The sequence below is a fragment of the Tupaia chinensis genome, unplaced genomic scaffold, assembly GCF_000334495.1.
Source record: "Tupaia chinensis unplaced genomic scaffold, TupChi_1.0 Scaffold146386_1, whole genome shotgun sequence".
NCBI lineage: Eukaryota > Metazoa > Chordata > Mammalia > Scandentia > Tupaiidae > Tupaia > Tupaia belangeri.
Genome location: NW_006206241.1, coordinates 3023296 through 3046874, shown reverse-complemented (window position 1 = coordinate 3046874; position 23579 = coordinate 3023296). Strand labels below are relative to the sequence as shown.

At 44.1% G+C, this 23579-nt stretch overlaps 1 protein-coding gene across 1 annotated transcript in view; it reads right to left on the bottom strand.

Annotated features, from left to right (window-relative positions):
* Positions 1–393: 393 nt before the first annotated feature.
* The window catches only part of ICE1 (interactor of little elongation complex ELL subunit 1), a 74197-nt gene continuing 51011 nt past the window's right edge, over positions 394–23579 (bottom strand). Inside the window, 8 exon segments of the mRNA XM_006168899.2 lie at positions 394–1386; positions 4122–4220; positions 9686–9792; positions 11276–11466; positions 16591–16751; positions 19878–20046; positions 21425–22438; positions 22440–23579. The exon segment at positions 22440–23579 is cut by the window's right edge and continues 21 nt beyond it. Of these exon segments, the coding sequence (XP_006168961.1) occupies positions 1205–1386; positions 4122–4220; positions 9686–9792; positions 11276–11466; positions 16591–16751; positions 19878–20046; positions 21425–22438; positions 22440–23579 (3063 nt within the window). The 3' untranslated portion in view covers positions 394–1204.

Genomic DNA, 23579 nt, shown 5'->3' with positions numbered 1-23579 from the left:
CACTAAAGGTGCATCAGGGAGTGCTCTGAAACAGGCGGATGCAAACTATCAGTCAGGCAACAGGTCTGCGTCCTAGGAAGGGGGGTGTCTGCTCAGAGCAGCCATTTTTAAAATTTTTACATTATTTTCTTGTTTGTTTTTTCATTTGTTATATACATGTGCTTGCGAGGGGATGGCCACATCACGGCCCTTCTCCTGGGATTCTGGGCATGCATACACATGTGCCTGGCGTTTTTTCCAAGCCACTGTGTCAAGGGACTTGAACGTGTAATCAGCCATGTGTGACCCGGCCCCTTGGACCATGGCACTAGCTGACATCTCTTTGTTTTCTCATCTCTGGTAGCACAGAAATAATGCCACTCTGACTCATCAGTAATCAGAACAATATGTGCATGGCTTTTATTTTTTATTATAAAAAACACATATAAGAGTTTTAAGAAATGATGAATATGACAAGTCAGAACCACAGTGAGTTATTAAACCCGTTTCCTATATACAAATACTAGAATTCCGAAGTGGAACATCCTCCAATGTGAGACACATCATAGACTGCCCGTGTAACGGCACACAGCCGCCCGCCGGCTCCCGTCACTCAGGCCGGGCCGGCAGCACGCCAGCCAGGGAGCGTCTCTGCAGCTCTCCGCCTCCTGGTGGTGAGAGTCGGACCTTTAGAGTTATGAAGTGAATGCAGTACAGTGAGCCTCTTGCTAAGGGCTCCCTGTGTCCTACTCTGCTTACTGACATCTGGAGAAGGACTGCCACCTGCATCCAGCCGAGACAGAAGAGGACTCTTCCAGTTCTCATGTTAGCCAATTTAGTTTTCCTAGTCACTTGTTTGAGCATAAATTTGAAACAGCTCAGGAACCAAATTATGTTTTTATATTTAAGTTCATTATAAAATGCCACTCAATTTTAAAAAGCCACTAAAAGGACACTTTCTGCAGCAAAAAAGGGCTAAGTTCAAGTTTCTGTGATTTGACCAGGACACGATAATACAATCCGTGTGTCTCATGACCACAACTGCCTTATGTGAAACGTGTGTGGCTTAGGGACAGACAGCGGTGCGGCTGCTCCTTCCCGCCTCCTTGCCGAACCGCGAGGGCGGCTTCCTGTCGCCACTCTGCTCCCCGTCTCCCCTAGTCGGTCACTTGTCTTCACGAGGTGTCAAGGCACTTCTCCAGCCACAGCGACCGTCCCCGCTGGCTCAGCCGAGCCCCTCCGCACTCAGCGAGCCGACGTCCTCGAGGTAGCTGACGACTGCAGAGGGGATGCTCTTGGAGGTCTCCCTGCGCCAAGCTTCCAGGATCTTGGCAGTTTCTGCTGGATTGCTGGGACTCAAGTCGCAAAGCGCATACACGGCTGCTAACTGTATGCCCCATGGTATATCTGAAAAAATGTCCCATAAAGTAAGGAAATATTCTTCATTTAAGCAGTAGTGTTGTCTACAGAAATATTATTATTTTGGTATACAGGAATACAGAATATTCTCTGGTAGTAATAAAAATGAGACATGAAAGAAAAATTCCACACCAAAAAATTCACTTACGACCTGTCTGTAAATGAAAAGCCCCCAAGCTAGCAGCACCCTCTGCAGCGTCTTGGTGCTCGAGGACACCTGTCACCACAGGAGGGACAGTGGGCCTCAGAGACCCCTTGCTCGTGCCCAGCCTGAGCTCTCCAAGCAGTCCTGTAAGGACCTTCTCCTGTATTTCAGCTTTCATGAAATGTGGATCCCAAAACTTCATCAACTTTGTAACGCTATGAAATATCCCCCAGAGGAACTTACACACAGCTTCTGAGAACGTAAACGACATACAATGTGGTAAAATGTAAAACTGTCCACAGCTACACAGCCCAGGCTCGGTTATGGCAGAGCGTGATGCCACACCTCCGTTATAAATCACAGCACAGGCCCAGCTGTGGTGGCACAGAGTGGGGTGCTGCCAAGTGCTGTTAGCGCCATACAGGAAGGCCCAGGGTTCAGATCTTGGGTCACCCTGAACACACTGGGTACATCTGTGACCTGCCTGAACAGAGAACTGAACAGGTGGATCATGGCATAAGGTGCCTGCCATAGGTGCCTGCCCCTCTCTTTCACAAAACAAACTTTAAAAACCTTCAGTATTAGGACCAGCAGTTAGCATAATGGCTGTGTTGCTGGACTCCCATGTAGTCGACTGCGGTTTGAGTCCCGGACGCAGTGGCTTAAACTCACACCAGGCACGTGTGCGTGCGTGCCCAAGATCCCGAGAGGAGAATGGAGAAGGGACTGGGGCTTGGCCAACCCCCTTGGGGGGTGATTTCTCATTTTCTGTCTCTCTCTGTCTTTCTGGCAAGCGCATGCACCCTATAGCGAAAACGTCTCAAAAAAAAAAAAAAAAGCCTTCAGTATTTATTAACAGCTCTCTTTTAATATAAGGTTAGAGTTACTTAAATTAAAAACTAATTTAGTTTAACTTTATTTAAATAGTTTAAATAACGTATGATTTAGTTAAAATTCACTATTTAAGGGAATGGCAGGTGGCATGGTGGTTAAGGCACTGGACACTCCCATATGGCTAACCACGGTTTGAGTACCAGACCTGGCGGCTTGCTTTCTCACTTTCTCTGTCTCTCTTTGTATCTCTTTTTGGTCAAATTAAAATAAAATGAATGAATACATAAAATTAAATAAAAATAATTCTTAAAAAACAAAATCACTATTTATCTTTGACCCCTGAATGACATGGGGTTAGGTGTGTCAAACTCCATGCAGTTGAAAATTTGCAAACAACTTGACTTCCCCAAAACTCAAAACTGGTAGCCTATGCTGACCAGAAGCCTAACCAATATCAGACAATTAGTTAACATGTATTTTCTATGTTACGTGTATTATGTTACATATGCTTAAAATAAGGCATGTTAGTGAAAAGAAAATGTCATTAAGAAAATTGTAAGGAAGAGAAAATGCATTTACAGTATTTCTGACATGTATTTTAAAAACCCACATATACGTGAACCTGCAGAGTTCAGTCCTGTGTTGTTCGAGGTCACCGCATGCCAGCTTTCTGAGTGACACTCAAATGCGAGTAGAGAAAAGTACTCGAGAGGAATGAGGACTGTTCAAACACACGACATAAAAATGCACATGAGCGAACACCGATGCAGCAAGCAGGCAGAGCTTTGGCTGTCACCACTAATCTCCCCAACCTGGAGGAGAGGAACACAGAGCGAGGCACGACAAGGGAAGGTTTAAGGCGGGTTCCGAGGAGTTTCCGCAGTGGGCGCACGTGGCGATGCTCAGCAGGCTGGGCCCTGCAGTGGGCACGGCTGGGCACAGGCTGGCCCCGTGCTCCCTGCCCCCAGCCATAAACACGTGGCTCTGCTTGGGGCATTAGCTTCCTCGGGATAAAACAAAAGTCACACCACCAGGGTGACCTGAGTTATGCTATGGGCCACGTTGCCCGCTGTCTAATCCTGGCATCAGCTTCCCCTGCCCCTTCCTGGGGAGGGTGTTTCTGTCCACCTCAGCCACAGAGGGAATCTGCAAGCCAGCGGCCACGGCTCCGGCTACTGTCTTCCATGTCAGTATGCAGCCTCGATGGCACGAGCCTGCCCCCACTTGGGAGGGCCGTGCAGCACCTCAGAAGCTGTCCTGCAGTGAGAGCAGGTACATGCGTCCGAGAAGGCGCCCTGGGGCTGCTCTGAAGACTAAGGTCAGCATATCCAGTCTCCCACTGAAGGCTGAAGACGAAGAACCTACCAGGTTCCGGAGTCACGCTGTGCATTTGTAACGGGAAGTTAGTTTTCCTTGATGCATAATATTCGAAATGACATCAGCCCCACTCAGACCTCATGGAGAGCCGCAGTTAAACATCTTGGAGATCACACAGCAGTTTCTGAGACCAGGGGAAGAGAGCTCCCTGTTCCTGAGAGAGGCACTGCCCAAGGAGGTGAACTACTACCATTAAATAACACCACCGAAGCCACACACACGTGTCAACGCTGACATTGGGCTCACATTCCACTCTTCTGCATGGCAGTTAAAGCAGAGCATGACACACATAAGGATGCAGATGGAGGTTTAACAGTAAGAGAAATTCAAGTGACTTACAAGTCATTGTAATACATAAGAGCTTTACCTTCATCCTGAGCGTGCTGTATGAACATACCAATGACAGAGCTAATGTTTTTCACAGCAGATGGAAATCCTTCCTTCAAACCCAACTGTCCTAAACGACCTAGGGAAACGAAACAGAGTGCACGGGCCTGGGTTAGAACTGACTTACCTTTTTTAAGAATTTAAAATCTGTTTTCTGTCATATAATATACTTTTAGTCTAAAAACCCTTTACTTTGGGGTGGGCAGGTGGTGTGGTAGCTAAGGTGTGGGACTCCCACATGGCCAACTATGGTTTGAGTGCTGGATCTGAGAGCTTGCTTCCTCACTTTTTCTTTTTGGTCACATTAAAAAATAATAATAATAAAAAATAAAATAAAATAAATAATGCTTTTTAAAAAAACTCTGAAGTTAAAAGAATCCTTACTCTTACATGAAACAGGTTAAACAGTAAAGCATCATGACTTACAGCACCGTCTTACCACAGTAATCTTACCACGGGTAATTTCTCCCTCGTTCACAAACAGATGACATACGATGTGTTCCTTTCCCGATTAATCAATGAAATTTAGAAGAATGATTTCAGCACAGACTTCTACTAGGTTAAGAAGTAAAATGTGAAATGCATATTTGGCCTAAGATTTTAGCAACTACTGTTAAGGTTCTCAAGTGTGGTCCTCAGAAGCTTTAAAGTTCCCACATCCAAACTTTACAATGACACTAAAAACTCTGTGCCTTCTTGCAGGGCCATGGTGGGATGAACGGTGCAGAAGCAACCACAGATCAAACCACGGCACCAGCAGGCGTCGATGTGGCAGGGCACCTGGCCAGACAGGAGCTTTCTCCATGCCAGGCACTCCCAATCAAACACAGGCAATTTTACTCACGAACACTCTTGAAGAAATACTGATGACTGACCTTTAATATTAAACCTGGACCCAAAAGCACACAACCCTAACACTCAGGAGACAGCACAGGAAGTGCACGAGGCATGCCCCTGCACACCCGAGCACTCGTGCGGCTGGAGTTGTGAGTACAACTGGGCCCTCTTCCCACCCCACCTCCTTCGCTTGAAGAGACGACCGACATCTGTGGCTACCTGCACTCAGACATCCTAACTGACTGCGCCTGTACCACTGTGACCAATAAAAACACTGAAGTTCTTAAGCAAAATTAGAATCTGGAGCCACTTCCATCAACTTCCCAGAGCCTGACAGCTTCCCAGTACTTTAGACTCTCTGTGATCAGATTAGTGATACTAAGTGTATTTTCTTGGTTTGGTTGACATTTAAAGGACCTGTGTGAATCAATGCTTTCCCAGAAATTTCCCATTTTTATTACTTTGCATCTCAGCCTTAGCTATGTGCACCCTGATGTTGAGGCATATGGCAGACTGAAAGACAGTTTAGAATGTCAGAATAATTCCTAACATAGGACACTAAATATCCCAGGTAACTCCTAGGTGGCCTTTTGGGGAGACCAAGAATAGCAAGTTTCAGATTACTGATAACACTTAAACATATTCTCAACAATTTGGCAAAACTGCTACCTGCATGCCATCAGATCTGCCTGCTGGGACCAACATCAGACAGGTTAACCACAGCATTCCCAGCTGAGAGAGCCATGAGCCGCAGGCAGGCAGCCCCGAGGCCACTCAGCTGGGGGGTGGCGTGCGCGCCCAGGTAACGTGCGACCGTGTTAACACGTGCCCTGTCTCCCTTTCGAAGTGCTCAGTGCGCTGTGCGTGGGGCTAATTCCATGAATGAGCTGTCAGTATGAAGTAGAGACGACGGTGAGTCTGGGGTAGAGTGTGGAAGACTGCAGCATTTGATGACTTGACGGACACGTTCATTAACTATGTGGGAATGACAATCCTCCAAAGGGATGTGAGGGAGGAGCCCAGGGCTGTTTAGTTGTACAAAATTATAAAGAAGAAACATGAAATCCTCTCGATGTCAGAAAACACATGCTCCACAGCACGGTCGAGGCAGTGAGCAGGCAGCCTGCTGGGAAGGCAAATCTAAGGGCAGAAATGAAGCCCAAATAAAGCACAGGGGGTTTTCATTCAAGATTTCAGATGCAGGTATGCTGAGAAAAGGACGGGTTCAGACAATTCCAAAGCAAATCTGAACGACTGGCAAGAACAGAGATTGGGAACCAGCAGTTAGCGTAATGGCTATGTCGCTGGACTCCCAAGTAGTCGACCATGGTTCACGTCCTGGACCTGGTGGCTTAAAACTCACACCGGGCGCATGCAAACACATGGAACCACCCAGTGGTGAGTAACTCAAATGGGGGGTTAGAACTTCAGATTATGTACCATCTTAACAAAACAACACAATTATAGAGAAGTGACAAGGCAGAAAAAGAAAAAGGACGTTAAGTTTCTAGGGTGGCAAATTGTGGAAGAATTTGAAGAAACTAACTAAATATGGAGAAACTAAAGGTACATAAAGGCTAGATTTTTTTGTTTGTTTTAGGTTTATTTTTTCCATGAGGGAGTAAACAAGCAAGAGAGATATAGAACTTCCAATAGGGTCTTTGTCCTGAGATCGACCCCTAGCCATGGCTAGCCCAGAATTATAGGCATAGACAGGCTAATGTGTTCAAAGAAGAAGTCTCTGGACATGAACCTAGCAGATTGCCATGCAGGTCAGCTTCACATATCATTACACTCCACCTGTCCCAATAAGAGCTATAGCTTTTGCAGGGTTTGTTGGATGGATTTCTCTGGTGCCATCTTCTAACTGATGAAGTTCTAGAGTTGAGTTCAGTGATTAACTTCTATCTTCCTGGGAGAGAGGGAAGAGGGAATGTCTTCACACATTCATGTGAAAAAGTCTTTACTTTTCTCCTATTCACCTCTTAATAATCCTATGGCTAAGTGGCATACTGTGGAGTATTAAACCCTTTGTGGGATTGCTCTAATAATTAATCCTTTTGCTAGTTACTAAAATATTAAAGACAGTTATTAATGCTTCCCTAAGCACTCTTCCTTGAACTAACGTCCCTAATTAACATAACTCTTTCTTGGCACCGTCTCATAATTATGAGCTAAAAAAGTGTAGTTTAGTTTGTCATTGTCTATCTTAAAACTAGTGCCAAGAATTGAATACAGACTCTGACTAATGGTCACAGAACTGTATGGAATCATCCTATGAATAAGTTCCAAAATCAGTATGTGAGGTGAAAATTGTGTACAGCCAGAATTACCCTGAAAAATGTCTTTAATTCATAATGGAGAGGTCATAGAAGGAAACTTCAAAAACATCATGGAAATAGGACCAGCAGTTAGCCTAATGGCTATGTCACTGGACTCCCAAGTAGTCGACCATGGTTCACGTCCTGGACCTGGTGGCTTAAAACTCACACCGGGCGCGTGTGCGTGCGTGCCCAAGATCCCAAGAGGAGAATGAAGGAGAAAGGACTGCGGCGTGACCATTCCCCCTGGGGGGTGATTTCTTGCTTGCTGTCTCTCTGTCTGGCGAGCGCATGTGCCCTATAGTGAAAACCTCTCCAAAAAAAAAAAGAACAGAGATTGACAAGTAGCAGCCACTCCGGCCTGACCTGCAGACACCTACACGGAGACAGTGTCTCTGATCCTCTCAGCTCCAGGTGAGCCTTACTACCAGGTGGGCTACATCATTTAGATCTCATGGCTCTGTGAACAGACATGGCTACTCTCGGCTTTATGCCCCACTGAATGCAGGGGCAGGTGTGTACCTGTCCCAGCCCTGCCACCTCCCACTCAGCGTCCGCCACTGATGAGGCTCCACCTGGCTAAGCCTCAGTTCTGCCAAGAAATGAGGATGCAAAGGTCAGGTCAGGTCCTACCCTCCTCCCTAGCACCATGAATCTAGAGCAATTTAAGCATTCCACAAAATAGTTTTAATTTGAAAATTTTTAAATTATTATTTTAGTTTTTGCTATAGGGCATGTGCATTCTCCCAAGAGGCAGAGAGAGGGAAAGTAGGAAATCACCCCCTAGGGGGACGGCCATGTCACAATCCCTTCTCCTCCACTCTCCTCTTGGGATTTTGGACATGCATGCATATGTGTCCAGTGTGATTCTAAGCTGCTGGGTCCAGGATTTGAACTGCGAAGCTGCCCATGTGGGATCCAGCACCTAAACCTCCATGCCATCTACTGGCCTATTAATATGTGATTTTGAGGTAGGTTGGGTAAACTCCACTTAATAATCATGTCTGACCATTGTTAATAGCAATGTTCATATTTCAATCTGATTTATGTTAAATGACACAAATCATTTTAATAACTTGTTTTACTTTAAACAGAGTGAAGAATTTCACCAGTAAGGATTCTGTAAATTCAGAATTAAAAATAAGCTAGGTTCAGAACTCAAACCGTGGTCAGCCATGTGGGAGTCCAGTGCCGTAACCATCACACTACTACTGCTGGACCCTCAGCTAAGACTTTTAAACCATGACCTACCAACCTATTTACTAAACGCATCAGTCAAGACCAGCTTGAGAGACAGCAATAAGGTACATTAACAGTTTCTTCCTCCTAGGAACGACTGAAACTCCCAACCGGGATGAGTGTGTGCAGGAAGGCGTGTGAGAGTGTAGTGTAAGACCACTTCTCAGAAGCCCATCAGACTTACACAGCAGGCCTCACCGTTCTCTCCTCTGCCTCCCAGCCTTCCCACCCCCACTACCAGAATGACCTGAGGAGAAAGCCTAGCGCCCAGTACTGGCTACCACCAGCCCCTTCCACACACTTCTATCTCATGGGCTATATCTCAGATGTTAGATGAACTCCGTTTTCTGTTCCTCAGTATTGAAAAACATATGCTGTAGACAGAGGAGTCAGTCCTACACCAGGAGGCCTTCTCATAATCAGATCTCATCAAGGATGATTCTGCAGGGCCTGGATGGCAGCTTATCAGAGATGAGGTAAAGAGGAAGAAAGAAAGTAAAAATAAAATACAAAAAATTGGGATGGGGTACATGAAGATATCCTCAAAAACTATGGGACACAGTATAATTTACAGCAAATTGATGTATGCTGGTGTGCGTGTGTATTAATATTAGCATCTGTGAAGCAAAAGTTCAACTATAAACAGAATGTACTAAAGGGGAAAATCTTAATCTCTTATAAAGATGAAGAAAACACTAATTTATAAGAAAATGTTATTGGTGGGCCAGCCAGTGGTGTGGTGATTAAGGCACCTGGCTCCTTCATGGTCGACTTTGTGGTTTGAGTCCTGAATCGTCATCTTGAAAAACACACTAGGTGCATGTGCGTGCATATGCGTCTAGAATCTCAAGAGGAGAATGGAAGAGAAGGGGTGCAGTATAGCTGCTCGCCCTGTGAGGTAATTTCTCTTTCTCTCTCTTAACTGCAAGTGCATGCACCCTGTAGCAAAAATGTAAAAAAAAAAAAAAAAAAAGAAAAGAAAAGAAAGGTGCATAAAAAGGTGAATTAAGCACAAAAGGGTCTACTCTCTTGATTGTAACATCAGTCATGGTGAAGTTTCAAAGTCAACATACATTATTATAAACTTATTCCCACATAAAATATCATCAATAACCGAGAAAAAATTTTCACGGAACAGACAACTCACCAATCAGCCTCAGTATTGAAGCTATAATGATATCAGGAGTGTATGCGATGTTTGCATGTCCTTTTCTGTATTTTATCCACTTATCCATCACAGGCCACAGCTCCTTACTAGAAAAAAACAGGAAGAACAATACTCATCAGCACTCGGGCCTGAGGCCCAAAGGCCACGAGTGGGAAGGTGTCGGCTGAGGACTAATGCTGTGACTTAGCACGAGGATGGGACTGTAGACTCACACCTTCTCCAATGACCCAGGATACCTGTGCCCACGCTGGCTAAGAGAGGCTGCAGACATCCATGCCTGCACCTCTGTCCTGTTCTTTTCTAAAGTGACCTTTATTAACATATGCACACTGTACATTTCTGTAGGCCACAATATGATTTTTCAGTACATGCACACTGTGTGTGAGGAGTAACTACTGGGTTATTGGAAAAGTCATTTTGTAGAGAAAAACAGAAAAATAAGTCATGACTTCTCCAATGACCCAACAGTACACCCATCACCTGGACCGTCTGTCATCTGTGTCAGAAAGAGCCAAGCTTCGTTTTAGCAGCTGCTGAGAGGCAGTCAGTTGCTCACCACATTCTTGGACTCTGACTCACAGCACTGCACACTGACTGTCTCTCTCTCTCTCTGCAACTCTGTCTCCATGTTTTACTTCTTGCTACAGGGTTTTGCACAAACTAGCCCCAACATCCCCAGTCACAGAACTAGAAAGTGGTGGTGTCTAGATTTTCACTGAGACCCTGCAGGTGCTAAGGTAGCCCTGAAGTTCCAGATGCCACAGGTACCTGGGAAGATCGCAAGCAAAGCTGTGCGGGTACAAAGACCTAAGCCAGAGAATCTGATTTCAACAACCAAACCGCACTTCAGACTGACAAAGCAGCTTTCCACTGACGGAAAATGGTGCCAATTCCCCTCTGCTTTGCCTTTTCTCAGAGGTTTACTTACTTCTGGCATGGCACATCACTAGAAAAATGAAAAACACCCCACACAACCCAGTCTCGGGCCAATATTACCCTCCCAATGTGGGCTTTTCTCTCCAGACACTTCTCTGGGTATGTAAACAGCATGGTTAGATACCGCAGCAACAGAACTGAACAAAAAGGGGTGAGAAGCACTACAAACACATGCAGCGAGTGAGTGTGATGACGACACTTCTTGTTAAATCGTATCCAAATAACGGGACCAGAAGATGGCATAATGGTTCCATCACTGGACTCCCCCTTAGTCAACCGCAGTTTGAGTCCAGGACCCACGTGTGTGCGCATGCCCAAGATCACAAGAGGAGAATGGAGAAAAAAGGGTTACAGTGCAGTCAATCGTCCCCACCAGGGGGTGATGTCTCGATTTCTGTCTCTCTCTCTCTCTCTCCATATCTCTGGCGAGTACACATGCCCTATATTAAAAATCTCTCTATTAAACAAAACAAAACAAAAAAACTCATCTGAGTAAGCGTTGTCAATTGTCAGTGTTTTAGCTGACTTACACATTAAACAACATAAACAACAAAAATAGTTTAAGCCACAGTTCAGCATTCAATAGACTACCTCCCTCCCAATTCAATTTATTGTGTTGGCCAAATAGCTAACCTTATGATGTTGTCATGTGTCCAAATCCACTTCTGATGGCAGCAGAGAAGATCAATGGCGAATATGTATTCCCAAGTGTTATCACTTAAGTCTTCACCAAATTTTTCACTGGACTGAAATTCTGTTTTTGGACATAACTGTATGGTCAAAAGCAGCTTAGAAACCATGAAGCCAACATCTACAGGAGCATTCTAGCAAATAAAAATAAAGTAAAACTTAGAAGTCTCAAATATAATACATTTTATGTTAATTATCTCTAAGAGTATAGTAAGTATCAGATGAATCATTTGACCTTAAAAGTAACTTTTAGAGACAGCTGTGTTTTGAATAAGAAGCTATGTTCACCCTAGTCATAATACTTATTATACAAGGACTATGCTGTGGCAGCTGCCTGGCCAGGAAATGAAGCTATAGGCAGGATGCAGAACCCAATTAGGTAGTAAAGAAGTCAGCTGCAATCCAAATAGTAAAGCAACGTTTCACCAGCTCAAATCAAGGAACTGAAGTTATTAAAACAAAACAAAAAAATGCTAAACCTTTAAAACAAAAATTTAAGTTCTGTTATCATAAAAATGTAGAAATTGATAAAACTGAATATGACAGCACTTGACTCTTAAGTCTGGCTTCTTTCATACCTCAAACAGATTTATTTACATGATTGCAGTGTCAGATAGTAGCCCATTAAGTGGATATATTACTGTTACCAATTCACCTGTTGATTGATAGACATCTGGGTTATTCCTAGTTGTTAGCTATTATTAATCATCCTGTTCTGAACATTTATATGGAAGTCTTTTGAGTGGACATGACTTTCCCTTCTTTTGGGTGAATACCTAAGAATAGGATTGCTAAGCCCTTTGCTAAGAACAGCTGACTTTATAAGAAGCTGCTCAACTATTTTCTAAAGTGGTTGTGCCATTTAGCATTTCCACCAACGTTGTATGAGAATCCCAGTTTTAGGGTTTTGTTTGTTTGTTTGTTTTAAGGTTTTTACCATAGGGTGTGTGTGCTGGCCAGAGGAAGACAGACATTGAGAGGGAAAATGAGAAATAATGCCCCACCCCCCCAGGGATGGCCACATTACAATCCCTTCTCCTGGGTAAATTTTAGCACACCCACACATGTGCTCAGCGTGATTCTCAACCGACAAGTCCAGGACTTGAACCATGATCAACCATGCACTTTAACCACTACACTACCTGCCGGTCCCGAGAACCCTGGTTTATAGGTATTATGTATGTAATACACGCTTACAGGCTCAATACAAGAAAAGGCTTGGGGTTGCAAGTTTCCTGACTTATCAAAAGGGCTTGACATGTTCACCTGTGGCTTAGACATAAAAATCCTGAAAAGCTCTGACCTGAGTTTCAAGCTTTTTGTCAGATCACCCACAACCAAATCATGACCCCAAATTATCTACCTGCTAATCAAAATTCATCCAAATGGTACATATTCTCCCCATTAGGAAAATAATTCTGCGACCTGAGAAGATGCAGAAATAAGTTTAAACACGAAGCAAATCAAATCCCAATGAACTCATTTGTATTATACTTAACATATTTTGCGGTGATGGTAAATACTGAAAATCTGCAAGTGTGTTATTACTGCTGCGTAAAAGAAGTGAGGATCTCCTGTGTATTTAAGCTGTGCTTCGGTTTGAAGTATTTGGCATTTGAATCACTTTTAGTTAGAAATACTTAAGAGGATATAATTAAGTCTGTAAACAGTGTTCAAATATTTGATATAACCCGTAGTATTCTATGTGCTCAACTGGACTTCTTAGATTCAAGAGTTGCTTTTGCTTAGAAAGATTTTTGCTTTATTTGAAGGTCTAGTTGGAGGTGTTTTTGAGGAATATATGCTAACTTTATGATTATTTAAAAGTTTAAAGTAATTAAGTTATTAGGTTTTATAAATAAGATTATGTAACAAGGCAAGTCTATACATAAATATGAGTTAATGTAACAATGGCAAGAGACATCTTTAATTTTGTAACAATTACTTGGTTTAAAAATAAAAATACGATTTATAGAGGCTCTTAAAATAGAGAAATTAACAACTCTGACGTGGAGCGAGAGCTCACATAGTCACTTCTACGTACAGAGGCCCTTGAGGACTTACCAACCCCCCTGCTCAGCTTGGGAAGCGATACACCTGAACAGGGCAAAGCTTCCCACCGTACCTCAGTAGGAATCTTTAATACCTGGTTTTAAGAATAGACATAATATAGTAATCTGCATTACAGATAATATACTACTGATTTATTTTTAACAATGTTCTATCTAGTAAGTTCCTCTCTATTTTTTTTAATTTTATAAATAGTCATTCATGGAGTTTCTTCTTTACTTCATAGATTGTATTGGTTTCCTGACTCTGAATCCTTGTTTTATTAGGGTAAACACCACTCTTTTAAAGACATTACTGAAACCTTTTTATTTCCCCTTAGGTTTTTGCTATAGGGCACATGTGCTCGCAGGAGATACAGAAAGCAAGAAATCACACTCCAGGGGGAGAAGGCCACATCACAATCCCTTCCCCTCTTGGGATTTTGGGCAGGCACACACACACACACACACACACACACACACACACACACGACCGATGTGAGTTTTAAACCACTGGGTCTGGGACTTGAACTGCAGTTGACTACATGGGAGCCAGCAACGTAATCATTACGCCATCTGCTGGTCCTGAAACCTACTGTTTTACTTACATGTTTTATATCTGGATGCCTCAGTGAAAACTGGCTTGTATTTTTCCTCTTATATTACTTTTTATTGGGTTCTAATAAAACAGTTTTCAATCTTATCTTAGGTCTGAAATAGACTGGAGTAATATTTGTATCTTCAAGAAACAAATAAAATTCAGGTGAAATCTATGTATGCCTTTTTCATAACACATTTTTAACTGTCTTTTACGATGGCTGACACCAGCCAGCCTATTTGTCAAGTGTACTACCCCCAAAACCAATGCCGACCGCTTCTATTGTGCTAAGAAATCATCCCAGGTTTACATTTACAGATAGTCTTCTCATCTTTACTCTATGTCTATAGTTAGGCCTTCTTTCTTGTTCCAGAATTTCAACCCTTTTGCTTTTCTCCGCCTTCATTAATCTGGACTACAAGTTATCTACTTTGTTAGTAATTAAGCTGAGTATTAGTAACTATGTAGTATGCTGAGTAGTTAAGAAACTAAAAGTATCCTAATGTGAAGTTTCCCAGCAACCAGCCATCTTTAGTACAAAGGGTTTTCTCAGGGGCTGGCAGGTGATGCAGTGGTTAAGGGCACAGGCTCTCACATGGTCCACTGTGGTTTGAGTCCTGGACCTGGTAGTTTACTTTCTCATTTCCCCTCTCTCTGGTTCTGTTCCTCTTTGATAAAACGAGTAAATAAACAAATGAAGTTAAATAAAATAATTCTTAAAAAAAGAAAAGGTGTTCTTTTTCACTTAGTTTTAAAATATTAGGATTTTTCTTTTCATACACTGTTCAGAGAACTATATCTCCATTTCCAAATATTTCTTAATGGAATCTTTGAACTATTTATGTCTTTTTTTTGTTAATTAACACCACAGAAACAAAAATTTTAAAGATTTTTTTTTTTTTTTTTTTTTTTGCTGTAAGGCGCACGAGTTTGCTGGAGAGACAGGGACAGAAAGCGAGAAATCATTCCCCGAGGAGAATGGCCAGGCCACAATCCCTTTTCCTCCATTCTCCTCTCAGGATTTTGGGCACACAAGCACATGCAGGTGGCATGAGTTTTTAAGCCATTGGGTCCAGGACTTAAGTCGTAGTCAAATATGTGGGAGTCTAGCGACGTAACCATTATGCCATCTGCTGGTTCCGAGTGTAGAGAACCTCTACTTTTTAAAAATTAAGAGTCAGCTCAATCTATGTTCATGACAGTAGGGATATTATTAAATGTCTACATTCTTTCTCATAAGCTGTTGGAAGACTTAAAAAAAATAATGGTGACACGTGAACAAATTCATGACTAATTTTTATAAATGCACCATAAATATACAAAAAAAGACTTTCTTCGTTCCAGTTTACTTGTATGCTATGAACTCAGCTGCTCCTTCCTTACTTCTGTCTATTAGACCTGCTATACAGAAGTCTTACACTGTAATGATGTACTTCGGCCCCTAAGTATTTCTTTTCTTAAAGCTTTGACTATATTTTTCTTGATGTATGTAGTGAATACATTTATTAAAATTATATTCTTCATAAGTAATGTTTTTTAATCATCCAACCTCTGTATCTGACTTAATTCTCAACAGGCACAAAGAGATGGGCTCCAGAGTGCAAGTACCGGGACAGCAGGAGTGCGCGTGGCTGCAGCGCCCACGGTGCGGTCGCAGGTCCCTCTGACTGCTCCGCGACCGACTGGGACTGCTGATGGCACCCACGGGGATACACTAGTCTACCTAGACAGGTGGCTGAAGAGGAAACTACAGGCGTGCCTTCTTCTCAACACAGAAAGTCCTTCCTTTCCTTCTCACAAAAAAGAGAGAGACAGAAGAAGGAAGGAAGGCTGCCTAATGAGAGTCCAGACAGTGGTGAAGTGCTAACACGGGACCCTCACAAGCTTCTCCACATGGAAGGCTCAGGGTTCCCACTCAGAGACCTCCCTGAGCACAATGGGCACACACATGGCCATGACCCAGCAGGCTGTGGCTGGGGGTGCCTGCCTCTTTCTCTTTCTATCTCTCTCACTCATGGAAACAGACTTTCAAAAATCTAATGAATATTACATCAAAAAGTACTAAAACAAAAACAAAAATATACATAAAATTCTATTCCTCAAAACAAGTTAAGAGTATTTTTTTTTAAAGAGTACTATATACCCATTAAACAAATAAATGAAAATTGGGCCAGCAGGTGGCTTAGTGGTTAAGATGGCTGGATCCCACATGGCCAACTGTGTGGTTCTGAGTACAGGAATGGGTGGCTTGGACACCAGGCATGTGTGCATGTGTGCCCAAAGTCCCAAGACGAGAATGGAGGAGAAGGGCCTGCAGCACAGCCACCTGCCAAGGGGACGCTCTCTTACTTTCCTGTCTCTCTCTAGTGAGTGCACACACCGTTGCGCTAGTGTATAGAGTGAACCGTTGACACAATCCATGGGATTAAGTTCTTCCTGGAGCGTCTCAGGCGTAGGCATACGTCAGGAAAATGCGAGGGCTAAAATGATACTTTTAAAGCATTTAAAATGATGAACGATATCTCTAAAATGTCTACGAATACAAAACCAAATAGTAACATTTACGTAAGATCTACAAGGATGGTATTATAAGACACAAAAGTAAAGCTCACCTTTTCCCAGTTGAGAAAAGCTCTCAAACAGTTCAGAACTTCGCCTTTTGCACGTTGCCTGGCAACTAACTGCATTGCCTTATTAATCACCGATTGGGAGATAAATATATCATGCCACATGTTTGCAATAAACAAAGTCAATTTCTCAGACTCTGGAAAATCTATCCAAATAAAAATAAAATAACATAGTAAGCATTCAGGGAATTTAGTCCAGGGAATAAATTATGATCTAAGAATAAATACTGACTGCTTCTCTGGCACTTTGCGAAGCCGACTGCAGCTGCAGGGACTGCAGGGTAGACCAGAAGGTGCACTGATACTGTCATTTCAAAATCTGAGATGTATTTCTTATCTTTTACCCTTTGGTCAACCTTCTCTAGTTAAATTTTAAGCATAGTAACAAAGATACAGTATCATACAAAAAAAGAAAAATTCCAAAGTATAAAAAGGAATTTCTCCAATCCTGTTTCGGATTCTCCCACTCGGTGTGTGTCGTTATAGGCCCCGGCTCTGCACTGCCCCCAGGAATCCCACTCCAGAGGCATATTTTTATCCAGCCTAGTACATAGATATTTATAAAATAAATATAAAATATATATAAAGCAGGATTACTTGTTGAACATGTAACGCTGCTGGTTTATACGAAATCTGTAAGACGACCCTCCTGTACTATGTACTCTCCCACACTGCTCGTCTTTCTTTTCAATTAACTTACATGAAGTACAGTTTGCATCGACTAAAATGTATGCTTAAATATACAGTTAGATACATTCTGACAAGTGAATAATCCACACCACCACCACAATCAAAACCGTCATCCCCGAAGTTCTCTCACACAGACCTGTGCAGAGAAGCACCTCACCCCAGAGAGGACACTGATGTGCTTAGTGCCGCAGTACTTAGTCTGCCTTCCCTCAATGTTTACAGGTGGATCTTAGGTCTTTTTCCTGTCTCGGGGTTGGCAAGTGGTGTGGTGGTTATAAGTGCTGGATTCTCACATGGCTGACGGTGGTCTGAGTCCCAGGCCTGGCGGCTTGCTTTCTCACTTTCCCTTTCTGTCTCGTCAAAGTAAATAATAATAATAACAACAACAAATGAAATGAGTTAAATAAATAATTCTTTTTTTAAAAACATAAACTATAAATCCTATCTGGCTTCCCTGCTAATAGTAACTCTCTAAGGTCCACCCACGTGGCACACACTGGTGGTCTGCTCCCTTTTCGTCCAAGTAGAGTTGGCTTGATATGTGGGATTTGCTTTTCATTTGCCTGTTAGTGGGCATGTTTCCATTAAGGACCACTAACAATGAGGATTTTATAAACATCTATGTACTAGGCTGGATAAAAACATGCCTCTATTTCTGCTGGATAAGTACCCAGGAATGGGATTTCTGGGTTACATGGCAACAGAATGCTTAATGTCTTCAGAAACTCAGTTTTCTAACATGGTTATAATCAACATGAGCATTTTTAGCTTGTCTGGGGGTGAAGCCTTTTTTTTTCTGTGCTCCACTTTACCTGTATTGCCGTGTGTCTCTATGAACAGTAGGTAGCTGTCTCCTGACCTGGTCACTGTGAAGTCCTGTGTCCACCTAGTGATGGTTCTCCTGTCCCAGGCTTCCTCTATGCTCTTCCCTCTGCCTTGAACTACCACCCTGGCTCCTGCCCTGCACTTTTGTGTACCTTTGCATCTCAAGTTCCAGTTCCTCTGACAAGAATTTCCCTGACCCCTCAGACAATCATGAATCCACATTCCAACATAGAATTCATTCTACCAACAGCGATGAACTGCCAACAAGGCATTCTTCTGAGGTGGGGACAGAAAGAAGAGGACAGATCAGCTCCTGTCCTCCACCAACAGTGGAGGAAAGAGCAGACAAAGGCTTTCAGATAGATACAACTTCAGGGCGTAAGTGCCATGAGGACAGCGAGGGGTGTAGGGGTAAAGATGACTAAGTCAGGATGTGAACTGTGGAATGGACCTGGATGAGGAAACTGAGAGAGGTACGGAGAGGGTAGCCTGCAAGTGCAAGAGCCTGTGGGGAAAAAATGAGCAAGCTGTGGTTGAGAAGAACAAGAAATCCAACATGGTCTGGTGCAACCCACATCCTTCTCCTTCCTACCACCCACCACTGCCGAAAGTGAGGAATGGTCGTGAGGCTGCCTGCAGTCTGTCGGCCCCACTGGGCGCATCCCACCTGCATCTAATGTTGGTCCCCACAAAACTCCTAGGCTCAGCGTGCACCCATGATAATGTGCTGAATAAATGAGTGGCCCAAGATAAATGAAGGAAATGGGCAACTGAAACACTCGACAGTTTCATGCACAACCAATGCTAACAGTTAAGAATATATTCAATGGGAACCAGCAGTTAGCGTAATGGCTATGTCACTGGACTCCCACGTCGTCGACCGTGGTTCGTGTCCCGGACCCGGTGGCTTAAAACTCACGCCGGGCGCGTGTGCGTGCGTGCCCAAGATCCCGAGAGGAGAATGGAGGAGAAGGGATTACGGCGTGACCATCCCCCCCTGGGGGTGATTTCTCGCTTTCTGACTCTATGTCTCTCTCTGTCTGTCTGGCGAGCGCACGCGCTCTACAGTGAAAATCTCTCCAAAAAAAAAAAAAAAAAGAATATATTCAATGATCCGGATTTATAAGCCCCGTAAACATGGTAATAAAAGATCACCATATTTATAATCTTTGTAATCAAAGAGTTACTGATATAATATTAAATTGTATTTGTATATCATTTTACCACTTAAAAATAATGATGATTTGATACAACATACACTGAAGAATGACTCCCAATCCGATCCCCTAAATGAGTCTGGGAAAACAGCAGTAAGAGGAAAGGGGGTGGCCAGTCACCCCCAGGCTCTGTCTCCCCCTCGTCGTGCTGTGACACACCTCTCCGGAACTTGCGAGTCCATCTTTAAGGTGGCTGCCGTCCCAGCAGGAGGCACTGCAGTTCACCCTGCACCTTACTTTACAAGCATTCCCAGGCTTTCCGCCAACCACTCCCGGTGTTAAAGCGGCCACACGGGAGTAGATAAGCAGTGACAAGATGCGCTGTTTGCATGAGTGCAAGTGTGTGTCTGACCTACGTTAGGTCAGCTCTCCTACTGAAAACCAGCCACAGTGTGTATAGCTGAAGCTACTCACATCCTCTAAGAAATGCACGAAACAGGACGTTTTAAGATATACAGCAATTAACTGAAAATCTAGATCCAAGTGCAATAAGGTAACGAACTATATTTTCAACCCCAAAATGCTGCAATCTAAACATACCTTCTTTAAGAAGACTGTAGCAAAACAATCGAGCTCTTTCCAAGTCTCCAAGTTGCCGACAAATACCCACATACACTCTGCAGAGAGCGTGAATGTAATTGTGGTCCACAGACATCTTCTGAATTTTTAGTTCTGAGAGAATAGAGTCAAGCAAGCACTCTGCTAAATGCTGGATTGATAAAAAAGAAATGTTAATGTACACTCATATTTGTCTTTAGCTCATCCAAGAACAGATAAAAGTTATAAAATTAGGTATTTATTGGAAAAATAAAACTTGTACTGTACCAGAAAGCAGACCACAGTACTACCTGGTAAAAACTTATCTAAAACGAGAAGTCACAAACATGGGAGAAGGAGAGTTAAAAATACTAGGACCAGCAGTTAGCGTAATGGCTACGTTACTGGACTCCCATGTAGGCGACTGTGGTTCAAGTCCTGGACCCAGTGGCATAAACTCACGCCAGGGGCATATGCGTGTGTGCCCAAGATCCCAAGAGGAGAATGGAGAAGGGATTGCAGCGTGGCCATCCTCCCTGGGCGGTGATTTCTCAATTTCTGTCTCTCTCTGTCTCTCTGGCGAGCCCACGCGCCCTGTACCAACCCCCCCCCCAAAAAAAAATACTCATGCTTGTCAGCTGACAGTGTCTAATGATGCAGGAGATGCGGAGGGCAAATGTGAACATAGCTTGTGAGCTTGTGACTACTGTCACCACCACCATGCAAATCATAATGTCTCTGGTTTAATAATCTGTGTTTGTGTGTTTGTGTGTGTGTGTGTAAACCCAGACTAATTCTACGTTCATTATTTTTTTTTCTAAACTCTGCTCCATATACTGCTCAGATTTTAAAAAACTAGGCACCACTTTTCCTGTTCAGGAAAAGTAGCAGTAAATGGTAACTTGGTACGTTTATTCATTGTAAAGGAAACACCCTCTCAAAGTTACCTTTACTGTGCTTTATGCTGTTTGAAAGTGAGCCATTTAAAACCAAGATGTTTCTACCACAATGCCCCTAAAATAAACCATTAAGCGTATATGGCCCATGGGACAGGTACTGATGAGTAACTGGAAGCCAAAACGCGCTCCGTGTGTAAGTGTGCACAACTCCCTTCCACTACCCCATCCTGAAACTAAACCTTTGCTCCTGCGTGACTTGTGACATTCATCTCTGGAGTCTTGTGAGACTCTCAAACACACTTAAATGTGCATATACTGCGATTCGAGGGAAAGAAAGGATCTAGTATGTAATAGTAATTTGAGGCTCTGAATGAGATCACTTTAAGCCTTTAAATATTCCAGGATTGAGTGGAAACATGCAATTTTAGTCCTAACACTTTTTTTTTCCTTTAAAATGTAAAGCTATCTGATGAACACACATTTCCAAAACTTTAGTATTTATCGTATTTTAACTTTACAAAATGCTGGCTGGAGTTACCTGTCATGTTTACACGAGTAATTCTCTGTCTCTAAAATAAACTCTTGTTTGGGGCTCTACACATGCTGTTGCTGGAAGGCAGCCTATCTCGGAGAAGAATGGGAGCCACGTACCTTTTTTGTCGTGCTAAATTCAAAAACAACTTCTTTCTCTTGATCTCTCATTACAGGCTTTTTGGAGATATTGCCCACATATACGTGACTCCGAATGACAGGTAACAGATCAAAGGAAGACTCTGCGATTTTCTTCAGTGCACTAGCTATGGCTTCGTCTTCTGACTCCTCAGTCTCCTTGGGGTTTAAAGGCAACTGGGAAACGGTGCTGGCGGCTGGGCTAGAACAGCTTCTGTCCTTGTCTGCAGGTGCCACCTCAGCCTGCAGGAGGCTCCTCTGAAGGTTCTCGTGGGTCTCTCCTGCAGTGGTCTCTCTGGTTTCTGGTTCTGGGGACCCACTGTCCAGGCGCAGTCTCTTAGCGCTCCTCAGCGTACATGCTGCCAACGTTCTCTTCCCACTTGAATCCTGAGTCCCCACGTCTCTTGATTTATCCTGGTTACAGTCACCACCTGAGCTGCCCCCAGTTTTGACAAAAGCAGTTGACGTGGAGGTGATTGCTTTGAACCCTATGATGGTACTGACGGGCCCTGGCACGTTAGTACAGTCAGTGGGTGCACCCCGCGTGAGCTGAAGGTTGCCTTTGAGGAGGCTGAGAGTCCGGGCCCTGGCAGACAGCTCCGGATACATGGTATCGAGGATTTTCACAGAATTCTCCTGAGGCCCCCCCACAGCAGAGTGGCCAGATGCGCAAGGTGGGAGGCGGCCAGGCACAGGGAGGGCGTGCTTTGGTGTGGCTGCGCAGAACTGCAGAGGAGAGGACACTATCCTCTCACTGGCTGACGCGGAGGACGGTGATGGAGAAGGATGGGGAGGGGAGGCGCGCCTGGGGTTCCTGGGCCGTGGAGGTACTACAGGAGGTGCGGAGATTTCACCTAAGGGAGAAGTCTGGCCGGGAGAGGCTGGTGAGGAAGGACTAGCACTTGACACCAGAGGGGAGAGTGGCTGGGAAGTCCGTGGGGGGGTAGCTATCAGAGGAGCAAGCAGAGGCGGCCGAAGCGGCCCCCGCCCACCCCCCCTGCCGGATTTTGCTCAGTGTGTCTAGAGAGTGATCCGTGGGAGTAGAAGTGTCAGCATTGGCTAGAACTGTCTGCGTTTGATTCCTCTGAGCTTTTGAATGACCTCTTTCCCCGGAAAACGACTGAGAAACTTCACTCTGGTGAGTTTCAAGCCTGCTTGATGCTGAAGTCTTCCCTGATTTATTCGCGTGATCTTTGTTTGGAATCTTTGATCGACTCTTGTTTTTGCTGAATGGCTCTAACCTTGAGTTGTAATACGTGTGATCAGTTGCGACAGTCTGAGACTCGAAGTCCTGATCATATATCTGAGAACTAATCCGAACACTAGGCTTAACAGGTCTATTCCGCAAACGGCTCTTGTCAAAGTTGGTACTCTGACTGCTGCTTGAAACGTCTTCCTGGGTACACGGTGGGTAACTGCCACAGGGAGGCTCCTGACAGGGAGGGCTGGGGGGGCCTGCCTCTGGGGACTTCTCCACAGAAGTCGCTGGCTTGAAACTGGCTTCCAGCCCTGCCTGATCCTGGGAAGCAGGGCCTTCTCCAGGGGTATCACACAGAATAACCTGGTCCACACTGGGCATGACGGCCACACCACTGATGATTGTCCAGTTGTCCCCCTTTTCAATGAGTAGGTTCTGATCCTTATTGATGAGTACGTTGATCACTTCCGAGGTCACTGTTGATATCTGGCACTGAAATGTCGCGTCAGCTTCACAGCTAGGAGCCTGCTCTGTTGCTGGTGCTGGTGAGACCTCAGGGGGAATGGCTGGTGGCCCCGGGGCTCCTGATCGGACCTCTTCCCCGGTGGCTGCTTGCCCGGCTGCACTTGAATCCTCTTCCAGCCTGCTCTGCATGTTTTCATGAGGAGGTTGTTCCCCAGTGGGAGAGCTGCTTCCGGAGTCTAGCCCAGCTGTGAGCGGGTGCAATCCTGAAGGCTGTGCTGTTTCATGAGGTGGAATCGTTTCTTCTAAATGCTCGTCTGTCATGCTGTTATGTATATTTAACAGCAATAAGTTCTCAGCATCTTTATCATCACATTCCTCACAGTTTGCTTGAAGGTCTTGCCCTATCTTGGTAAGAACCTCGGAAAGTGCATCCAAAGAGCACTGAGCGAGCTGAGCTGTGCTTTTTAAATAATC